This window comes from Hesperophylax consimilis, chromosome 23 (genome assembly GCF_061612785.1).
Source record: "Hesperophylax consimilis isolate HC1 chromosome 23, BYU_Hcon_1.0, whole genome shotgun sequence".
Classification (NCBI taxonomy): Eukaryota; Metazoa; Arthropoda; class Insecta; order Trichoptera; family Limnephilidae; genus Hesperophylax; species Hesperophylax consimilis.
In genome coordinates, this window is record NC_142858.1 from 21,903,513 (window position 1) to 21,928,215 (window position 24,703).

The 24,703-nt window shown below is 36.6% G+C and overlaps 1 protein-coding gene across 5 annotated transcripts in view; it reads left to right on the plus strand.

The window, feature by feature from the left end:
* Imp (IGF-II mRNA-binding protein) overlaps positions 1 to 24,703 on the plus strand; it is a 104,426-nt gene that overhangs the window by 51,456 nt on the left and 28,267 nt on the right. For 4 of the 5 annotated variants that reach the window (XM_089646187.1, XM_089646188.1, XM_089646189.1 and 1 more), the window contains exon 1: positions 8,514 to 8,985. The exons of the other annotated variant lie outside the window; for it this stretch is intronic. In XM_089646187.1, the coding sequence (XP_089502313.1) occupies positions 8,894 to 8,985 (92 nt within the window). In that variant the 5' untranslated portion in view covers positions 8,514 to 8,893. Of the gene's footprint in view, positions 1 to 8,513; positions 8,986 to 24,703 lie in introns of those variants that run through there. 5 annotated transcript variants of the gene reach the window in all.

Sequence of the window (24,703 nt, forward strand, 5' to 3'; positions counted from 1 at the left end):
TATAGTATTAACGCTAAAAATAATCTTGTTCACAGCATACGTAAATCAAGGTTTAGTTTTTACTATGTGGAGTATTTCTTTGAAGAAAAATGATTCGTTTACGATACAACCACATTGTACAAATATATTTTTTTAATCGGGCGAACTCCGGATTCGTAGCCAAGGATCGTAATCACTCAACCTCGGAGCCCGTCAAATTATTGATTTTTAAATATTTTTTAACATTTGAATATCCACACGGAGAAAAATGGGTTAATGGAAAAATCGCCTCTTCGTTCATGACGTACCCTTCATTTTACCACAAATAATTATTTGATTCGTATATTCCTCGGGCGTCCCCGACTTCTGCTATTCAAACTAATCTCTAAACAATCCTGGCACTAATAAGAACAAACTTTTAAAATTTTTGCGAAATCGGTCCAGTAGTTTTGAGTCTATAGGGTACAAACAAAAAAACATTCATTTCATATATAAATATATGCACTACCAAAATGAATGAATTCACAACGAAATTTATGGACGACTATCTCTAATCTCTACTACAAACTTTATTTTTTCAAAATTACCAAAGTTAACAGGTTAACTTTGTTTTCATAATTTATTTCTGACTGTATATGATTTAGGAGGGGTTGTTTCTCAGAGTTTGAACAATTCATCAAATTTAAAGGTTGATTTTCAAGTTCTTTGAAGGTTCTATTCAAGTTGTTTAAATATGTTAATTGCTGAAATTAAAAACTGTTCCCAAAACAAACAATTGGTAAACTTACTGAAGACTTGGCTTACTGAAAGAATTAATTTGTATTAGCCTAAAATGATATATTATTCAAAAGACTTTTAAAATTGTTATTTTTCATAATTTTCTTTTGCTATATTTCTGTAAAATTTTTATTTTTTTGTTTTATACATATAATTGTAAAAATTTAACTACTGTAAACTCACTCTAATAAGATTTATAATGTAAATAACCCGTTAGACAAACTGCTAAAAAGCAGTTTATCGGGACTTTTGAGTGTGTAAAATATAATAAAATATATATTTTTTTAATTTTAAAAATTCAGTTTTATGAAACAACTGGCCAATAATGAAATAATAACAGAACATGAATAGAAGCTTCACAAAACTTGAAAATCAACTTTGAAATTTGATGAATTGTTCAAATTCTGTGAACCAACCCGTACTTAATCCACTAACTTTTTAGCTTCCAAAAACAAAGTATATTCGACCATTATTGCGGTGTTACTATTGTACTGACATAGGCAATATTTTATCCCTACTAGATACAGGGGCCCCTAGTTTAAGAACCACTGGTGTAAAAATCATCTTGGAAGTATAGTGAGAAGGATTGCCTTTTGAGTACTGCAATCAACATAAATTATTAAAATATGTAAATTATAATAAATCTAAGTAAGGTAACTACACTAGGGAGTAGTGCACACATCGCGAAATGGCTATTAGGTAATTCATTTTATTTTACCTCTGTTTCTTATATTCACGTACCCAACCTTTTTTTATAATATTCTTCTATCGTTTCGAAAATATATATATATGTCTCAACAATAAATTTTATTTAATTTTTTTCTAATTACGCTCTCATTTTAGCTGCATTCAATTTTACGGCTGATTTCTTTGCATTCTATTTCCTAAATTTCATTTCATTTCCATTACTTCTTTAGAAAAACGTAGAAAAGACTCTGATCTATTTTGCAAATTCAAAATTATCTGCAGTATTACTGACACATCTGTTTTGTTGCAACTCATCCAGTTCAGCATCCCTTCCCGTAGACTCCGAAATAATGAATTGCTATTCCTCAATCAACATTCCACTAATTATGGTTACCATTCTCCTTTGTGCAGAATGTCGAGACTTGTCATCTGACCGTCAAGTCAAAGCATTGAATTTTTTGGTGTAAGCCTAAATGAATTTCGACAGTCGGTACGTACCCAGTACCCAGGTACCCAGGGGTCGATATCGGCTTGCTGGGGGTCTATGTCAGCGATAAAAAAAATTGGGGGTACATACGAGCGGACCCCCATTTACCTCAACTCAATATTTAGGAGTTCCGTAAAAGACACAATACACCTAACACAAATAACACAGTTTACGTAAAGTTTATACACTGAGAAATTACTTATTTGATATTTGTATGTTTATATATCGTAAAGTTGTTTATTGAGGGATATAAATAGAGTTTACGTTCCTTTTCTCGTCAGAATTAATATATTGAACCAAAACATTGCACATTGGAAGCCGCGAATTTTCCTAGTTCCCCCACTTGTTTTCGAAAAACGTTCAGAGTAATAATGATTTTCAACATTTAGATGTACTTCACACTGACTTCAAAACTAAGTTTGAAGACATTTTGACTGTGGAAATGGAATTTTGAAGAATCGGATATCATATATGACAAGAAGAACTGATCGGAATAAGCGCTAACAAAGAACTTAAGGGGCAGTTCTGTAGGGCCAGCTACAGAAAGAAATTCCCGTTGCTTATCCTTGTCTGCACAATATAAAAACAGAGGAACTATATCGCCACTCGGTTGTAGGGCAGGCAAGGGAAGGGAATCTTTTTACAAAAAAAATGATTATCACATAGGACGTTAATAGTTTTAGGAAAATTCAATATTCGGCAGGCAGTGGGGGTCTAGGGAAAAAAATTGACAAGTGGTCTACGGGGCAAAAAAGTTTGGAAACCTCTGCTTCTTCCTTCATTGTAATTGTGATTGTCTTGTAACACTTGTAATTGTCTTCCATCTGTACTTTTTACATTATATATATGCTCTCCTTTGACTGCCAACTCTGTTTCAGTGGCGGATCCAGGGGGGGGGTCACGGTGGTCATGACCCCCCCCCTGGGCCCCAGCCCAGGGGGGGTCATGACTACCTAGGTCCTGGGCCCATCCAGGACCTAGGTGGACCACTAATTAAAATTGTTAAACATAATGTTTTTATATATTTTTTGTCACAATATAAATTTTATTTAAGTACTTTCAATATTTAATTAATTTAATATGATACTTTGTTTGACGGCAAACGCATTATTTGGGAACGAACGCATCGAAAATTCGAATGTTACCGCGTCACCGCGCACCGCCACCGGCGCGCGCTTCGGCCGCCACCTTTCATATTATTATGACACATTTCGTGTAACCACGTGTGACGCTTGCGCGCCCTTTGTTTCGACTAACGTCTAGCGTCTAGCAAAACCTAACCTCAATCGGAACGACTAAACTTTATTAATAAAGTGTTTACTTTTATTTGTTTACTAAGTTAAAAAAAATAAGTTCCAATATAAGTAATAGTGTTCTTAAAAATTTTTGCTGCAAATTCAATTCATTACAAGAAATGGTAAGTTATCTAATCAGTTTCTTAATTATGCCAGTGTATGTGTGTTTAAACTCAAATGTTATTTGTTAATGTTCTAAGGCTGGGGTTAGACTCGTAAGTTTTTTTCCTGTAAATCGCTCTTGAAGGCGAGTTTGGCCAAATTCCCAATGTAAACGACACCAAAAGTCACTTAACGTAATTTTAGTAAGTTACAGAACTTATTCTTTCGGAAGTTTTTTGACAGGTCTGGACAGGTCTAACGCGCCCGCGCGAATTACCAGCCTTCCTATACTTCCTAAAGCAATTCTTAAGGCGAGACACAACCTCGTTCATCGAGGTTTTGCCCAAGGCTAACATTTTAATTTATTTCGGCGAAATTATAATTGAATTTAAAAAAAATAAAATTATGCCGCACGAGGGATGCAAGTTATTTATATTTTAGATTAATAAAACAATACCTTACAATTAATATATTTTACGTTCAACGATTTTAAAACTTTATAACCCGTGTATAACTATAAAGTTAGCGGACTTAGCGGTAAGTACCAGATTTTATTTTTCTAGATGATGAATTAATAACTTCGGAAGTGGACACATTTTTAATATTTGTAACAAATTCTTCAGAATCAATTAAAATGAAGGCTAAAAGTGTGGATAGATTTTTTTACTAAGATTACGAAAACGTTAGTAATTTTTTTTAGAAATGCATAGTATTATTTTTAATGATGGATTTTGAATGATTTACATGAAAATGTTCCGTCTCCGATTATGTTCCCTTAATTTTGTAAAATTCCACACTGATTATTTTTTTTATACGGCAACACTTTGATATCCGGTGAATTTTTGAATTTGACGTTTAACGTTCACTAGATTTATTGTTTGTTCTCTGCGAACTTAACCACTTAACCTTTGATTTGACTTTTTGTATGAGTAGGTGGTTTGGTATATTTATGCTTTTTGCTAAAGATGGCGGTGTTTTGACAGATGTTATGAACTTTTACCGTGTACTTATGATTTTATATATGATGGCGAATAACTACAACGAGGAAAAGGAAATTCAAAAAGTTGCAAGATTCCTACACACAATACTATGTTGAAGACACACCTGACACCATGTTATATTGTGGTGAAATAAGAACACGATTAATAATTATAATCTGTACTGTATTGGTTGACAATTGACATTACACGAGCCTACGCCGCCCGGGCTTGCGGAGCAAAAGACAATCTTAATGATATACCTAGTGTTACCATATCCAACAATACATACTTTTTACTTGTATATATTATTATCAAAATTAAATTATAACTTCTTGTAACTGTAACTGACCGGACCTAAGTCCTCCATCACAACACAAGCAAGCATTTTCAGCTTTCTGTGGTGGTGGTAGGAGTTATTGTTGGGTTATTCGTAACCCGGGAATGTTTGTCTTTCTTTAAAAAAAAAAATCAACTTGACCACGACTACGTGACCCCCCCCTGGCGCCAAAGCTGGATCCGCCCTTGCTCTGTTTCTTATTCGTGTAAAAAAATATGAAATTGGTAATGGACCATTTGTCCGTAAATAAATAAACTAATAATCAGACATTCGGACTTCAGTCAACCCTTGCATCAATTACTCCAAATGAGTGTACATTTGTCAGACTGAGTATCTGGTAATACCTCCATGACGTCATCGTTCAAAAATATTTAATATTTATAATACTTTCTAGCTTGTATGGGGCTAAGAGTAGGTAATATCTAAGGTATGGGGTGAAACACAGTGCGGCGCTGGTTACGAAACTGCGAGGAAATGGTTATTTAGTTAATTATTATCAAGTAATTATTAATTACCATAATATATGTACCTACCGTTTTATTGGTCAATAATGTAAGAAAATAAAATAAAAGTAACAGTAGAAGAAGCGGGGACCCCCGAGAAAGATGAATGAAGTGTGCGTGTGTATGCATGTCAAGGCAGAGTCGTGTGGCAGTCCATAATATATAGCGCAGTTTAGTGTCATTTAACTTCAATTGACTTTTTTATACAGGGTGTCCGGAAACTCGTAGTACAAGCGGGAAACTGGTGAATCTACATCACATTTGGAGTCGATTTTGTAGTATATTTTTTTTATTTGAGCTTTCGTTATCGAGTAAATCGAGTTTGAAGTTGATTTTTTTTTTTTTTTTTTAATCAAATTCTTATAAATTATTACTGAAGATCAAAGTACCCAACTAATTAAAACTATTTGAAAGTAAAACAAATGAAGAAACTCGGATTTGAAGCATTATTTTGAAATCACCCTTCATTTAACCCGGTGTAATCATAAAATATTTCTGCTCTGCAGGGTTAAAACATCTGTTATTCAACCCTAAACACCAGAAAAAACTTTAACCCTAAAATAGCCGAAAAATAGTTTTTTTTGGTTTTTTTTTTTTTTTTGAAAATGTTCAAATCAAAAAACTTTATGTTTTTTTGGGTTCCCCATGTGGTGTAGATTCTCCAGTTTCCCGCTTGTACTACGAGTTTCCGGACACCGTGTATAGTGGCATACAGATCTCCGGGCCAAAAGGGCCTCTTTCTCTTTCATCATGAGTTTTAATTGGGTTGTTGGAAATTATGATTTAGTTTTTGTGAACATTTATTTGCAATGGTACATGGCTGCAGTTAGGGGGGTAATTTACGTAGGATTTGTTTCGGTTTTTTAATTTAGTTTTGGCGTTTACATCGTACTGGGCGAGACAATTGATAGACGCGTTTTTATGGGTTGGAATGTCAGAGTAAAAAGATTCCGCGAGAATTAAGATGTGGTATTTAAGGAGAGGGACTTCAGAGTCCCGGTGAAGCTGGGAAACCCACATCCACTTCCAGGACAATGCGAATGGCTTTATTTTGGAATGTTTGTAATCTATAAGCGCCCAGATTGGGCTTGCGTGGGTTACTTTTGGTCTTATCGTGGATTTGTATATTAAAAGTTTATTTCTTGGAGATAATTTCTCGTTTCTTTTGCATATCATAGGGTAAAGGGCTACAAGGGGTTTACTTCAAGTGCGCTTTACTATAACAAACTTAAAAATGGTAATTTATTGGTGGTCAGTTCGGTAGTCGGTAGTAATATTAGTAGTCATGTTCTTAAAATTATTCCTACAATGTGCCTTACCCAATACAGATCTAATGTTATAACACTTAATATACTGTTTATACAAAGTGATGACAAAACTTAGAATAACAATAACAGCAGGACAGGACAAAACAAGAACATTAAAACTAAAACATAATCTAAAACAATGAGAATCTTAGGTAAAATAAGGAGAAAACCAAAACCAAAACCATCCTCTCTGCCTACCCGTGGGGAAACGGACTAAATAATTAAATGCTAACGTTCATTTTGGGGGCTTTTTAGTAAAATTATACAATAAATATAAATCTCTTTATTTTATTTTTTTACATAATTGTTCCAGTAACAATATTTTGTATAATTTAGTGATAAAAATTAAATATGTTATTTCTTTTCTCATACATACATATTACAGATGATTACAGTTTAAATAGATAATAATCTCCGATAATACAAAAAAATGTTCATAATCAGTAACAGTATGTAAATAAGTTATTATTTATAGTAATATTTTGTGAACACCTTACTAAGAGAACTTGTACTGAGATGTTCGCGTATTTTTGATATGGCGTTATTCTACCGTCAAAATAAATTTTAGATAGGTACCGTATTAATATATGCGGCGACTTTTGAATTGGGGGTAGGGGGGACTTTGATTATCGCCAAGGGCGTACATAAGGGAGGGGGTTTAGGTTGTCCAACCCCCCCCCCCCCCCCACCATCGTCCCAGTGTTGCGTAGGAAAAAAGACGATAGTACTCATATATTACATTCCTGTAAAATACAACAATACTATTTGCACTAACTCTTTTATAAATGTTTTATAAATAATAAGCGGGGGTAATTAGAGGTCCCTAGAGGTTCTGATAAATTTTTGAACCCAATAACTGGCAATTATTTGTGAGTTAATGGTAATTAAATTTCGCTTTCTATACTGTGCAAATATGATGAAATAATAATAAAAAATATATAAAAAAGTGTTGTCATGGGCGTAAACTCAAAATACAATCGTCTGATTTATGTTGAAATAAAAAAATGTTCATTAATAAATTTAAATTTCTACCAAAAAATATATTTTGTAAATGTTTTTATTATTTTTTTATTTTATATCTCATTCTATTGAAACAGTAGGTATGGTAAGGTTATTATTTTATGAATTAATTCATTAACTCACAAAAAAATGTTAAAGTTGTCTCTAAAATCATGTTAAATTTAATTATTTAATGGCATCTATTTTATAATTAAATACACATATAAATATAGTAGCACATATCCGTAATACAAATTTGCTAAGTATACCTTTTGGTTAAAATAATATTTTTTCAGTTTTGTCAAGCATTTTGTCCTCAAATCCAAATTTTATTTTTGTTTGAAAATGGCCGTGCAGCCGTTCCTCAGTCCTTGACAGTCATAGTGCTTTCATCAGCCTAGCATTATTTGCGAATCTTCATAATATTTCTCACACGATCATACATTGTTTTACTACATGTACGTCTCAGGGATCTCATTTCTACAGGATTCAGCCTCTTGTCTTCATGCCTCACTACCATAATATCGGGTAGGTACTAATAGCACTACATGGAGGACTGCCAGCTTCGCTTCTTTGGACAATTTTTGTTAGCGCCAACCTGTGTTCGGTCCTCCATTTGAAGTTTCTTGTTTCCTCTAAAAGTTTAACAAACTTAAACAATGCAAGTATTTTTATGTACGGCACCCTTGAGGTGATGCTTTATAAAAATGGCTTTATACGAATTAGCCAATTATTAATAATAAACTCTTTGAAAGGAGAATAGAGGTAGGTACCTAGATATTATTGTTATTTGTCCCGGCGTGAGTGTATTGTCCGCAGCGAGTGAGAGCGACGGGCAGGCACGGCCCCGAGCAGCGGGCGCCGGGCTGCGTGCACGCGTCGCGCGAGCCGAGCGCCGGGAGGGTCGGCCCCCTCGCGCCGGGCCCTCGCTTGCTCGCTAGTGTGCGTACAGTGCCGGCGCGGGGCCTCTGGCAGGAGACGCGAGGCGTGCCGGCGCGGGCCGCGCTGCCATACTCTTGCGGCGACTGTACCGGCGCGCGCTCCCCCCGCCTCCCCGGTGCCCTCCCCGCTGCCAAACTCCGTCTTCTTGCTGCCCGACCGTCATACGATACGGACGTATCGCGCATCAATTTTTCATTCCTGCACCCATCTCCGGCGAATTCTTTTTTCTGAACACATTCTGCCCTTTCTCGATTGTGCCCGAGTTTTGTCATAAGTCGGAACGGTCCCCGATTAAGTTAATTGCGACAGAGTTTTCTCTGGAACACGTGTATTCCCTACCGTGTAAGGGTTTTTGGCGGCAAGGTTTTCGCGGCAATCGTGTAACAAAAGTGGTTGTTGGTGATAATTTCGCTAAGTTTAAAAGTACTTTGATTGGAAGACAGTTGTCCTAGTGAATCGCATCTGTTCAGTGTATCTGTGAACGAGCATCTTTAGCAGATGTCCAATAACATGGAGCAGCAGTTCGATCTAGGCTTGTCTCAGGAGGGCCATGATCAGATCTTCGAGCCCGAAGACCAGGAGACCCAAAGGTACCTTTCCAGTTTATTGTGGCCTAATTGAGATTAACCAGAGTGCGGAGGCGTGGGCGGCTGCGTGGAGCCGGCGTGACTCGCCATGTGTCGGCCATTCGCTGCTGGCACTGGTGCAGCCGGGGCACGCCGCCTTCACCGGCCGCCAGGCTCCTATTCCCGCCCGCCATGCTTTACAATTACAATTCTAGTAGCTCTAGTAAAGTCAAGAAATGCCGACTAGCGCCCTGAATGTAGCTGCTAGCGGAGTAGCTCAACAGGGCGGACCAGAGGGCAAATTTGTCGTCAACAAATGTTTTTGCTGATCTTTTGACATGAACCATTTGTTTTTCATATTGCTCAAATATCATTACCACAATCTATTATTATTTGTACGTACACATTTGAAAATCGATCATCATCGTATTTTAAAATCATTCCATATTATATTCCCGGCTCGTGCTAGTCACTGTGATAAGACGCCGTCTGGCAAATCTCACGCGAGTAGAGAGATAAAAGCGGCTCACGCGAGCCGCGGGTACGTTTATAGAAATCGTGTGCCCCTTTTTGCCCGTTCTCACAGATGAAAACAACAAGTATGACGTACGCCATCGCCATTGTACCTACGTGAAAGTATCGCACGCTCCCATTGGGCGGACACGCCCCTCGCCCGGCCGCCGGGCCTCATTGGCCGGCGCGGATATAGAATTCAATTATTGAGATATTATTTTAGGGGATGTCAAGGTGCCCCAAGTGGGGCCTGCTGGCATCGAACGGGAGACCCAAGGTTGCCCTTCAGGGCCTTAAACTCGCAACTAAACGTGCCTATGTTGAAGCCGCGAAACTCAGTTTTTAAATGCTTATCCTTTCTGGGGTCAGGTATTGTAAATAACTTCTGCCAAAACTTGACCAAACCTTACCCTCCCGTTTCTTGTGTTTACTTGTCAGTTGTAGTAATAGCCTTCTGTCAACCGCTGACACAGATCGCCGAGCCTTTAGGTTTTATTGGCAGGCAAATTTCCACATTCTTGTCAGCCTTTGATTGATTTCCTGTGAGAGACGGTGGTCAACTTACCGAAGTCAATAATGTAATTTGTCCATCGAATGATCCGGCGTGGTTGAATCACACTGTTGTAGTACATTATCTTACATTTGTGCAATTTGAATGAGAATAAAGTGAAATAGAAAAGTTACGGGTAAATATTTACCTAACCTCCGCATTTTTAATCTGCACAGATTATGGAAATTACAATTAAAAAAGGTGTTAATTAAGTGAGGCGTTTTTGTGGGAAATATTTGCTCAAGAAATGTATGAGAAAATAGACGATGCAAGATATACAACTAAATTTAATAAATAATGCACATTATATTTGCCTTCCATGTGGATTTAAATGAAAACCAATGTCGCCATTGATTTCATACCTTTTGGTTCTGGCCCGTTTCATTCCTGTTAAACTCCGTCTACAAGCTCAATCTTATTTGCACGAACTCAAGTTCGCAAAAGTAAGCATATACGTTAAGACGGCAAAATGTTACCTATACCGCGCAAACGGCTTACACACACGTTAATTTGCTTTAATTTGCACAAGTAAGCATGTGCAAAGACTTGGGTTGCGTGCACTCCAAATGATTGCGACAGGTTTGCACAGGTTATCTTGCGCGTATGTACGGGGGGAGGCACAAGCTTATCTCCACAACACAAGCTTATCTCCACAACACAAGCTTAAGCGTGTGATCACAGTGTTCTGTGTTTGCGCAAACTTTTGCATAAACCGTTTAGACGGACCTTTACACTTGCGCTTCGTACCTATATCGCCATCCATTTAAATTTTATAATGATGATGAAACACATTCCTGTATTTGAAATTTAATGTCCGAAGAAACATGTCCACGTCTATGGTCGGAATAATATGAATGTAGTTAGAAGATAAAGTACGACTAATGAGAAGAAAGTGGAAATTAAACATGAGAACACGTGTTGGCCACGTGAAGCGCCGACCTGTAACAAGTTACAATGGCGAGGGACAGTGTTTTGGTCCTGTTCTGTTCGATCCCTCCAAATGCATTTCTTCTCGAAACACTATACTAAACCGGTATTATGGGTCGACAACAACAATAACAATAATAATAGGCTAGATTACTTTGATTTGGTTCTAACCGCTGCTGGTATTATGCTAGCATCTTCGAAAGCGTTTGCACATAAAATTTCTTGTGAGAAACCTCAAACCTAAAATTCCGTAAACTATCTTTAGTCCAAATTTCAGGTATTTTCACTTATTGGTATATTCCTTCGTAAGGGATAAAGAGAGTCCATAAACACCTTCAAGTATACTCGGGTTGTCTTCAGTGTAGTATACTTGATGGGTGTATGGCCGGCCTGGTAAAGAGACGCATAGATGGTTTGGTCATGTAGAGCGGATGAACGAAGAAAGGAGAATGTGAGGAGAACGAGAATGTGAATGGTAGAAAAAGTCGGGGACGTCCGAGGAAGACAGCACGACCAAGTGAACCAAATACTTAAGTACGATCTATTAAGGTTACGTTTGAATGTGAATAAAGCATGAATCTGTTTGTAAATAATTAAATTCGATAGAGCTTAAAGCCCTTGAGGGTTTTTCGATCAAATCGACGATCAGCGTAATTTAGAAAGCTTACCGTTAAACGCCGATACTCGGCCCGTTTTAGCATTTGATGAAATTTATCAAAGAGCTTTAAAAATTTGACCGCTTGCTAGAAATTTGATTACAATTTGATCAATCACTGAAACGGGACGGTAATCAGCATTCACAGGAAAATGTTTTCTTTTATCGATTTGAGTTAAAATGTTTATCAATTCTCGGACAGTTTCAGCTTTTTATCAAATTGTTAAAAAAAAATCAAGCATAACGTCATGTTTGTGATGCTTTTCAGCTGCGATTTGATGGTCAGCAAATATATAATAGTTTGAAAAATCCCACTCTTAATAATACTGATTTCACGGTGTTGTGATTTGTGATGTTGTTTGCATTTCGCGAACCTTACATAAAAGGCTAAATGGCTGCCAAAAGAACATCTTATATGTAAATTCTCTGAAACCACTGAATTACCCATGGTCGTTAAAACCCCGTGCTTCTTGATTTGTTGAAAAATATATTAGTTGTTTATGAATTTGACACCCCCTTTGTGTTCCGTGATACCAATCATATCAAATTTCATGAGCTTAGAATTTTCCAAGGGAAGCCAAAACATGATGTTTTGAATCAATTAAAAACATGTATCTATTTCTGAGCGTCTGTGGCCATCAAAACAAGAGGAAGGTTACTGTCTACATGAGATTTCGAAAAACCACCCCATACCCCTTTCCCACCAAAGCAGAATGTTGATACTTCTTGATGAAGTTGTGCACACTCGACGTTCAAAATGAGAGGAAAATTCAATTTAGTTTCTAAATAAATTACATTAGAGTAGTTTTTTGTATGCTAGTATTATATATATTCATTTAAATACAAGGAACAGCTGTTTACACTTTCGAAGGCATTGCGTGACCATACGTTCTGAAGGCGAAACAGCTGCCACTCGTTAAAATGAATACCTGTCGGTAGTTGTTGACGAAGTTCGGCAAAATAAATATGATTTTATCATCCTTGTTCTATTGGGGGTGAAGTTGACCCATCGCCTCGTCACCTGGCGTCCCTGTCCTGTGATACCTACTTCTCCCGGCCTCCGTCCATTGCAGGCCCCAACCTCTATTCGCACAGTTTCTGAAACATTGTAAGTGGTGTTGCAACCTGGATTCTTGAAATCCTTGAAATTGTGCAGAGATCGCTTTTCTCGAATTTTGATATTGTTCAAGCCACCCCTTTGCTACTTATGAAGGATAGGTTTAGTTCTGTTTTGACTGAGGATTGAACCACCTTCCCCCGGGTCTGGAGTCAACCGCGCTAACAACTGAGCCAAATACCTTTTGGGCAGGACCGACATTTATTTCGTAGGTAAACTGCTATAATGTCATGCAATTTCGACAACGTGTGTGTTTGCCGAGTTTCAGCTCTGTTGGATGTCGGGAAGTGGGTTAATTTCCATAAGATTAGACATTCACGAAATTCAATAGATGTACATATTTAAAATTATTGATGGATGAACTGAACTCACGTCCATTTCGATTGGCCTGAATTAATTTCAATCTCTTAACAATCAGGCGCACGATCATTTCCTGCAGCTTTCCATTAAGCCTGTGACAGACTACGGCTATATTCTTTTGGCTTGACTGATTTTAGCATATCGCTCGCCATACATTCCAATTAGGATTATATGGCGACTGACATGCTATAATAGGCGAAGCCATGATGCGTGTAGCGAACTCTGTCAGCTCCATTAAGCTGCAGCATGAGCTCGACTTTTTTCCGCCCGCATTCCAACGAGATCGACCCCCGGTGCCGCCCTGGGATTAGCGTAGGTTGTGGGTCGTCATGGTTACAGCTCCGGGCCACGTGGTGCCATGGTAACGAACCACCAGACCCTCCCACTTCCCCCATCCATGACCACCCACCCCACAGCCCGCCCACCAGATGCTATTTTCCACCCGCCCCCGAGCCGCAAATAACACCAGCCCTTGGCGAGAACCCCACACTATGCATGAAGTTAATTTTGTCGCTAATTTCCCAGCGAGATTCCGCACACATTCCTCGGGAAACGTGTTTTATTGCGATGGTCCCCCTCGGAACTTCCATTCAGATAAGATTATTTTGTTTTTAATATCACATTTGTATCGTATCTCCACCACGGGATACCTCTGGAGTATTTCTGAAGAAATTGAAGGATTATCTTCATTCAATGGAAGCGGGATTGATTGCTTCCTGAGTCTGATCTTCTGCTAAGAAAGTATTTTTAAAGCCAATCTAGTACAGAAATTCTCTGCTAGAAATAGCTACGTTATAAAAGGGAGAAAGCACAAAACCGCCAATCTAATCAATCATTCGAAGATTATTATTTTTTTTACATTAACCTCAGACAGGAGAGGCCCTGAGGAAAATAATTTCCCTCGGGGCTAATTTTACCATTTGTAATGCTGTGCGGAGGATATTTTTTAAAGAAATTCTGGGAAGGAAAAGGTACTTGGCGTGGGTAGGAATCTAGGGATCAGTGGGTCCAGGAGTGACACGAATGTAACCCTTCCACAGACCAATCGGAGAGGTCAAAAGGTATCCCCAAACCAGCCTCTCCCGATCTGGCACACCACGTAGTTGGTGGGCAGGCGCATCCTGAACACACGTCACCCGACGAACCCGGGCACCCCTTCTAAACCACCAAAGTAACGAATCACTTTGGGTGACCAATGGCAGAAATGTTGGTTATCCAATAAATGGACCCCGGGGCGGCGGTACCGAAACCCGCCGCCGAAATTACCATAAATTATTATACATATATTTTATCGTTTAACGTATCGCTTTAATTTATTCTCTTACAAATTTGTCACGTGCACCGTAATCGAAATACGAAAAATGGTACGACTTAGTATAGGTTGTTTTAAAAAAATTAAACAATTCGTCAAATTTGAAAAATTCATCAAATTTCAATGATGATTCAAGTTCTGTGAAGGTTGTATTCAAGTTCCAGTCCAGTCATTTGAAAAAACTGAAATAATAACAGAACTTGAATAAAACCTTCACAGAACTTGATTTTTTTTAAACAATCCATCCCAAGTGTCACAAATCTCTTGTTAGTATTCATCACTTTGTAGCGTTGGTTGTTTAACATTTCGTACTCATCTTGAAATGCAACACGTTTTAAATGGGATCCATTTAAGTCTGCGAAAGTTTATTTACCTTTTGAGAGATTAAAACGTGTTGAAATGACAACCTCGAAAATGACACGTCCTTCCTCTTTAACTAAATATTTACTGTACGGTGCGCCTCGTACGATGTACAGAAGACCCGAAATTATCATTTATGACTAAGCAATAATTTGTGGTTTATTAGATCAAATTGAATTTGCCCTCTGCGACACGTAAATCCCGATTCCAAGCCTAACTTCTGTATTTTTAATGTTTTTGCGTTCTCTACCAAACTAACCAATGATGTGCTAACTTTCTTGCTTTGTTTTTTCTCTGCTGTTTTCTTCCTGTGCATGCGGCAAACGATTTGCGAAACTCCTCCAAGATACGTAGTCAAACCAGCAGCACTCAGTTTGATTAAAGTGACGCAAGTCAATCGTTCCTGTGTTGCCGACATGTTCATCTTTCAACTAAGTGCTTTTGGTGATCCAGGTTTACTACCGATTCTGGACATAATGAGATTTCCAACAAGTCGGTTGCCGCCTGGGAACTAATTTTACCGCTGCTTTATCTTATGCATGTAGCGCCGCGCCGAATGGAGGGACACAATCAAATGCGAATGGAATCGAGCGATAAATGAATTCTTTATAAATGGAATGAAAATGTCATTGTTTATAGTAGCGTGTATCACAATAGAAGCGTGACTGTTTGAATGCAAGGTCGCTTGAGTCATTGTCCGCCGTCAGCAGTCTTTATCAGTATATTGTCTGCCATCGCACTACTTTCCTTTCTCAGACTTACGTAATGCATTAATCAGTGTCACGATGCAATCTGATACATTCCCGTTTGATTGTGTCTCCGTTTCATTTTAAGGGGCGATTTTTTTAGTTTAATTCATACATAACACAAAGGTAAATGCAGTGTGATGAATTATTATCATAACACTTGAGATGTCCGGTCGAGGGGCGAGGCCGCGAGGTGCTGAATGGAAATAAATACCGCATCATTAACGGGTCACTCTTTGATTCCTGCGGCTGTCTTTTGTGCGACCGGAATGCAGTGTATACGGCCTCCATTGTATGCAGTGCGCCCATGCAAGCAGGTGCCGGTGCATGTCGCCCCTCGCCTGTTGCGCATTGCTCCTGCTGTGTGCATTCGTTTTTATCTCGGTAGAGAAGTTTGCACTTTGCCCATGTTTGCACTGCACTTGTTGAAACGCTTGCACTCAAGGAAATTATTAGTTTTTTTTGCTCGCCGTTACACGAGTACCACAATGCAATCAGCCAACTACTTACTCCTTGTGTTGGCTAGCGGCCGAGCCGAGTCAACGGGGGAGTGTTGGCCCTGCGTTAAAGCGAAGCTTAATTCCAAATCACTATTTTGATTAATCTTTATAACGAATTGGTGTATATTATGAATACCAATAAATATGATTTAGATAAATTGAAGGTTTTCCTATCGTTTCGCTTGAGTTAGAATACAAATAAATAAATAAATTACTCAATAAAAAATAAAACTAAAGATACTAAAAAACATATTTTTTCAACAGAAATGTTTAAACGCATAAAAGCAACAACTTAAAAAAATACATTATTTTAGCTAAGATTATCTGTGACAGTTTCACTTGATTAACTTTTTTGCTTTCTTATAAAATTATTTACAAAATAAATAAAAACCAGTTTTATGCTTGAAATCGAAAGATTGCAGACTCCGTTTGTCAAGCGATTTTAATGCCTATTACCTACAATATAAGTTATACCAAGAATATACATTTTTTTTTGACTTGTAGCTTCCTCTTAAGGCGACACGAGACTCTAATAACGGGTGTAACATAATTTAATTCATTCCGACGAATCCGTATAGTATATTTATGTAAGTTATTTATATTTAGGATTAATAAAATCGGTACGTTGGAATTAAAATATTATAAAACTTACTATAAAATTAGCGATAAGCACCAGAATTATGTTTCTAGACGATGAATTATACTTCTCGAGGGATTCCTCTAGAAACATCTGAGATTTTAGTAATACTTTAATCAAAAAGATTAAAAATAAACCCAACGGAAATATAAATTTTCTAGGCCTGCTAGCACAATTGATAATATCTTGATCACTTTATTCTAGAGATTCGCTAGGGCAAATTCAACCGCAGGTCTGTCTAATACACCAGGGCCTCGGTCGCATATTTTCGCGCATGACTTCTTAACTTACGTCATTAAGATTTTAAGTAATTACCCGTTGCACGTTTGACCCGGCTACTGGCAACAAACATACTACCCACAGGCATATATGCTCGCCAGGATAAACAAAATCGCCGCCGCCAAGAACATTGACATGCCTTGCATAACTACATTACGGAACGTGGTTTGCCTCGCCTTGATCATAAATCATCTTAACCAACTAAATTCTGTTTCATGCTTTGAAACCAATGAAAGCTAATTATTATTATCAGCTGAAATTAAGTATAATCACATGGTTAAAGCACTACCTATGACAGTATATGCATGAAAATGTCAGGACAGGTCCATTCATATATCATTGGCGTTGCCGGTTTTTTGGGCTTGATGATTTACGTCAAACGTATTCATTTAGCTTCTTTTACCATCATATCATTATTTTTAATTGCCTAAAATAACAACAGCTCTGAAGATAGTCACGGTCATGAACCGAATGCTTTCTGGCAACACTGAATCCATATTTGCCATTTCGCCGATTTCATCAAAAAAATAATAAAAACGGAAAATTATCACGTGATTTGCGAACAGTAATTTTATTTCCGTGTTCGGTTATGCTGAGATAAAGGTTTATACTGCCTGTGGTGAGAATAAATTGTAATCTCCGGCAACTCAGTTGTTGACCAATGCGTTTAGTGAAGTGCATGTAGTGGTGGAGAGATTACGCAATATGCAAGCCACGATAATATGGTCTTGTCAGTCTTAAAACGCTTTGTATACGCTTGCCTTGTAGGGCGCGGATCGGTGAGTTACACCGAGTATCCGTGAGTTCACGCCGAGTATTAGTGAGTTCACGCTGATGAGTTCACACTGAACATCAGACATGGTGAGCTTATTGACTTGCGGGACTCCTCTGTAATAGGCACTTGTATGTAAAGCTGATGACTCATTTAAACCAACTCGTCCTCTCAACCTATTTGTTATAAATGCACTTTGAGGGTTAGGAACGGCTTCACCAAACATAACATAATCCTCAAAGGCGAATAATTTCCCCAGAGTCAGAAACATGGGTTCCGATAGTCTTTCATAGATATTCATACATACATAGGGACAGTAAGCTTTAGTGCCTTTTTCGGATCCTACACTCCAAATGACAGCGCGTGGGATGCAATTATTTTCAATTCCTGACAATATTTGAAAATCTATCGTTATAATCAAAAAGTTTTGCTCGTATCATGATGAATAACTTAAACTTATTTAAGGAACCGAATGCATTCGTCCACTCAGTTTCTAACCGTATATAACCGATCTGAAAGAAAACTGATGTCTCCAATTCTTTTCAATGAAAATAACTATCTCTTCAAAAAAGAATCGGAAAATGTTGGACATTTTTCACGAGAAGTACGGAAGAAAAGCTTTTTCGGGTACATGTCGGTCTTAAAAGACACTGATTCTCACTCGCACGAGGAATTATAATTTGTGGTTAGAATTTATTACGACATAAAACGAGGAAGTTAAGAATCATTAACATGGTGGTGATATTTGTTGGAGTTGATGTATATTTACTATTACAATAAATAATGTGATCCGAGTGCAAATGTTGGCTTTGCAATCCTCACAGTTTTGGCCTTGTCTTGAAGCAACATTAACTTTACCATATACTAATTTTTAGAATTTACACCTAATCAACATAACTTTACTACCAATTTTTGCAATATTTAATGCAATTTATTTTAAATAATTTCAAAAGTCAATTCAAATACATGCAAAATATTTCGATATTTTAAGTATTTTCGATTATGAAACGATGTTTCTATAAATTTTTTTAAAAGGATTAAATTTGCCGCCAGAACGCCATATTCGTTTTTTATCGTGAATTCGGCAGCGCTGACGTCACGCCGCGCCGGGCGACATTGGTGTCAACTATCTTACCGTACCAGCTTTATCTGTCAAAATGACGTTGTAGCGAGTTGGAACCATTTAGAAATGTGCGATTTTAGATCGTTATTGAAATTAATATTTATTAGTGAAAATATTATAATTACATATTTTTAGCACTATAATCAGAGTCTGAAAAATACACTTTTAACTCTTACACACATTTTAAGCGGCCTATTCATAGTTTGTGAAAATATCACATTGCTGACTGACTAATCGTTTACTGAGGAAAATTAAGTGATTGACAATTGAAAACATTGACGGGGGAATTATGTGTATTTTGATTGAGCGCGTAGACGCCATAGACGGTCTCCGTGGTCGAGGGTTAAGGCTCTCCACTAACAATTTCGATGGTTCAAATCCTGGGGTGCGTAAGAATTTTTTATTTGATTACGTTGTGTTAGTTAATGTATACATTAAACATAATATATTTGCGGAACGTTTCAGAGTGGAAATTCGAAATTGAAACGTTGCTTGAAATGACTTTGGCCATATTTGGTGACTAAATCTGAATAGCCAGGTACTTCTCCCACCTTTCTTTTCACAATCTCGCTACATTCAGCTTCATAACATGTCATAGTCTCATCATTGGCTTTAGACGTCTGGGAGCAGTTGAGACTCTTGTGCAGTATTCCCATAAAAAAATAAAAATAAAGACGATGAAGAAAAATCGTTTCGCTGTGCAATTGTCAATTGTTCCTTGAATTGCTTTATCGAGCCCTTTGAACTTCAGTTTCATCGCAGAATGAGATTTGTTTTGTTTTTTTTTTTGTAGATTAATTAATTACAATTGCATTGTCTCGCCATTATATATGGAAAATCCATAAATATGGAAAATAAAACACACTTCTGTTCTGTTTCCGCAGACTTCAAAAAAGCAACCGAGGTGAAAAGATTGACGTGAAGTACCGTCAATCGTAAATTGCCAATGAAGTAAGCACATTGACCCCCCCCCGTAAGAATGTTGACGTGTATAAACGTAATTCCTGCGAAGTTTGCTCACTCTGCGTTGCCCTGGGGCACATGGAATCGAGTCTACTCGATACGTCTCTGCTCGGAAACATTATTTCCTTTCATCCTCGTCTACCAGTCGCTTAATTGAAATTCCAAACATACTTGGATCCTAAAGTATTCCCAGGCAGAGATCGTATGCACGTCATCACGGAGCATTCGAAAGGAACGTACGTCGTAATTTTTTTTATTTTATTTTGGTTTTTTTTATATTATAGAAACAAACAGTCCATGATTTACAGAGGTGAAACAATATACATGAATAAGATACTTCATGTTGTGTACCTATGATATGTTTCCTTGTAATGTCTGCTAAGTGATACGTTTAATCCTTAATTACCAGGTGAGTGTAGGTTATAGGTGTGTGTGTGTGTGTGTGTGTGTGTGTGTGACACATGTGTAATGTATGAGTGAGTGTGTGTGTCTTTATGTATGTATGCGCATTGAATAGTTTAAATTATTGACATTATGCCACGTTTGAATTTGGGCAGTGAATCCGAAAAAATGTCAATGTTAGAGTTAAGACAAATATTATTTAGAGTATGAAGAGCTCGGTTAATTGGCGAATTAGATGCTGCATTTGTTTTATAATTTAGCGTGTGGAATAGCACTGTATGTCGTGTACGTCTCAAAGGTATGTTAAAGTTAATGATCGACAGAAGTTCAATACAGTCAATGTCATTGTTTAAAACTCTGTGTATAAATATTGAGTCAGCTACTGCTCGTCTTCGCTGCAAAGTTTCAAATGTATACTCAAAGTTATTGTTGAATCTGTAGGTAATATATTTTATAAATTTGTTTTGGATACGTTTTATACTATCTATGTAAAGTTTATTTTCTTATAATATAAATTATTCAGATACGTAATATATTTGTTTGCGTCGTAAAATCGAAATAAAAACTCTAGTTAGTGCAAGAATTTTATTTATTCATATATTCGGCCTCCGTGGTCGAGGGGTAAGGCTATCATACCAGCAAGCTGGAAGTCGCAGAGTCGATTCCCGGCGTGGGCAAGAAAATTATATTTTATTCATTTGTTATTTCATAATTTACTCATTTAAAATAATATAAAGTATATTTTCGGCACGTCCCAGAGTGAAAGATACTTTCAGTATCGCTCCGGTGTGAGACCACCATTCAGAATTGAGACGTTGCTCGAAATGGCTCTGGCCGTGATTGGTGACCAGATCTGAACAGCCAGGTACTTCCCCCACCTTCATATCGCCCACCCCTTCACTCCTCACTACCTTCAGCTTCACAACATACCCTAATTGGGGATTCCATAGTCTCACTGGCCCCAGACGGTTGTGAATCGTGCGGTTTCACAAAAATGTACATTTTATCTTGTTCAGTGGAGAAAAAGTCTAAAAAAATATATATATGAATCTACAGAGAAACATAAAATTTAACAAATCATTCGTTAAATAATATTTTCACAAATGAAAACCAGTTAAAGAGGTAAATAAAATGTAATTAACATTTCGTTAGGTTTAAATTTTAATTCGAAGTGTTACATATGTAGAAATTAGTCTTCCCGGACAGGAACTTATTTAAACTTTATGACGATAGTGTCTTTATTTTTTTCGGTAAAATTACTAACGAATCTCAAAACCTGTGCGAATTTTATTACCAATGTGTGCATTTTTCTGGCTTTATAACTGGCAATACTATAATAATTATACGATGCGAAAGAAATAAACGTTCGCGAAATGCGTACAGGAATATGATTAAAAACAATCGACATTCTAGTCTTCCGGTTTTCGTACAAGGAATGTGATGAGGAAGATTTTTATGAACTGATTTAGGACGATTGTCGCATACGATTTCTCCTTGAGATTAGTATATTATTTACTGCGGGGTTTTCAGTGCAGGTTGCCTTCAGTCCACCTATACAGGGTGTATCGGCACGTAAACTTTAACCAGCTATTCCTTAGCACATTTGGAGTAAAAAATGTTATTGGCACTTTGCTGTCCGGTAACATTTTTTTTAATAAAAAATTTACCATTCATATTTTCACCACATGTCACCACTGTTTTATCCTTTGTCACAGTTCGAAAACCCATCTGGCAATATTTTATTCGAGTTTCGTTCAATAATATACGTACGTACCTACATTGGCGCGCTTTTACCATCACAACGAAATGGCACGGCACCATTCGTCTCATTTTTAACTATTATTATTTAGTGTGTATGAAAGAGCGAAGACGCTTTTTGACACACTTGCTAATAACAGCTGTTGAACACGAGAAACAATGCCAATGACAGTGACGGAGTGTGGATTTTTTTATAATTTTTTGTTCTTAATTGAAAAAAAAATGTTACCGGACAGCAAAGTGCCCATAACATTTTTTACTCCAAACGTGCTAAGGAAAAGCTGGTTAAAGTTTGTCGGGTGCGTGCCGATACACCCTGTATATTCGTGCATTTCATGCATATACCTACGTCATATTTCATTGATGTATGTATGTATTTTTAGAGGCATGCTTACGTGAAATATCTTTGCTCAAAATACACGTTGCATTATATGCACTACACGAGTTTATATTTGGTTTATTTATCAGTATTCCTTACCGCAGTTCGCACGGGAACGGCTGCTATTCCTATTCATATAAAACTTAAATTTGGATTTAAGGACGAAATACTCAACTGAAAAATAAATATTTTTAAAAGGGTATATCAAGTATCTTGTACGGATATGTGCTACTTTATTTATTTATGTTTATAATTATAAAATAGAGGGCATTAAATTTTAGAAGCAACTCTTACATTTTTGTGAGTCGGTTGTAAAAAAAATTACCTAACCCTACCTACTGTTTTAATATAATGAAAAGAAAAATAAAAATCTTAAAAAATATATATACTTTTAGTTTATTTACGACCATTTTTTTCAATGCAAATCGGTCGTTTGTAATTTGAATTTAAGCCCATGAAAATACATTTTTATAATTTTTTTATTTCATTTTAATCTTTTCTGATTTTATGTCCGGGTTAAATCTTCCCCATAGGAAAAACTAAACCCTTCCACACACTTTTCCACAAATGATCATCTAGTCAATCAACATTATGCAAGTGCATTATATAAGCAAAATAAATACAAAACAATACAAGAACAACACGTCAACTCACCAGAGATCAAATGTGAAAATAATTCACTGACTCCAGATATTTTCATATCAGAGGGTTCGGCTCGGTAGAACTTCTAACAGGGCCTATAAATCCTACTGATCCCTCAACATAAATATTTAAAAAATCTTTCGTAATCCTACATGTATTTAATATGACTGAATTTTGCATTTTTATGTATAAATTTTTTGATAGATCTAATACGCCTAAATTTTGAATGAGAGAGCTAGGTATAATGCCAGTAGCCGAAATAACGAATGGTAATAATTTTATAGTCTGAGAATGCCAAATTATTTTTATCTCATTTCCTAAATCTTTGTATTTTCTTATTTTTTCATTAACAGATTTTTTAATATTACAGGAATTTGGAATAGCGACATCAATAATATAAGTTATTTTTTTTATTTTTTTTATTTTCATATTACCATTAACTTATAACAAATAATTACCAAAGTTGCATCTGAAAACATGAAAAAATGAATTCTTTAATGCTGTATACAGGGTGTATCGGCACTAACCCGACAAACTTTAACCAGCTATTCCTTAGCACATTTGGAGTAAAAAATGTTATGTGCACTTTGCTGTCCGGTAACGTTTTTTTTTAATAAAAAATTAATTAAACATATTTTCACCACATGTCACCACTGTTTTATCCTTTGTCAAAATTTGAAAGCAACATCGCAACTCTCGCGTGTTGCTGCGAACGAAGCCCGTATTACATAATCCAGTACCAGAAAAGAAATATTTTATTTAACAATAATGATTATTCACATTTTTCGTATGCGAATCACTGATTGTCTTCTTGTATTGTACACATCAGTTTTATTTTTGTATCTAAATTGTTTCACCTCTGGAATGCTTTGGTTTCACCTCTTACGCGTTTCACGTATTAAATAGTCTAATTTTGAAACTAAGAAACTAATTAGTAGATTTCCTGAATTTATAATCGAAGTCCAATAATTCTGAGCACTTTTAAAAACAATTTTCCTCACTTAGGTACTTATCAATAATAATAATTGGATTATTTGAACAGCGCCGTTGTTTTTTAAATCACCGTAAGTGCTCTGTCAAAATGTTACTTGCTAGGCTATCCTACAACGTATATTTTTTAATAAATTTAGTTATTTACAACTTCGCGGAATGTGATTTATGAATATTATTGCTTATGTTAAAAGCCTTCCAGAATTACCGGAATATAACGAGCAGCTTGACACACTTAAGTTTATTTCCACTAATTTGAAGGTACAAAGAATGTATAGTTTTAAAAACAATCCCGATGAATCAAAAAACGGTTCATATAAAACTGCTGCGCAACACACTGAGACAAAGGAAAGCACTCACACAGACGTCATGACTGCATTGGATTGACCACCTGCAAATGAATGCTGCCAGATTGCTAATTTATTTAAACAATAATTATTAAATTTTATTTAAAATATCGCAATTTTTTTAAAAAATCGACAATAAATTACAACTATAATTTAAAAAAAATATTCTTAACCCCACGCTTTTTCGTAATTGATTAATTAATTCAGAATTTAAACGTTGCTTGAAATGACTAGCCGTATTTGGTGACCAGATCTGAATATCCAGGTTCAGAATTTAAACGTTGCTTGAAATGACTAGCCGTATTTGGTGACCAGATCTGAATATCCAGGTTTAGAATTTAAACGTTGCTTGAAATGACTAGCCGTATTTGGTGACCAGATCTGAATATCCAGGTTCAGAATTTAAACGT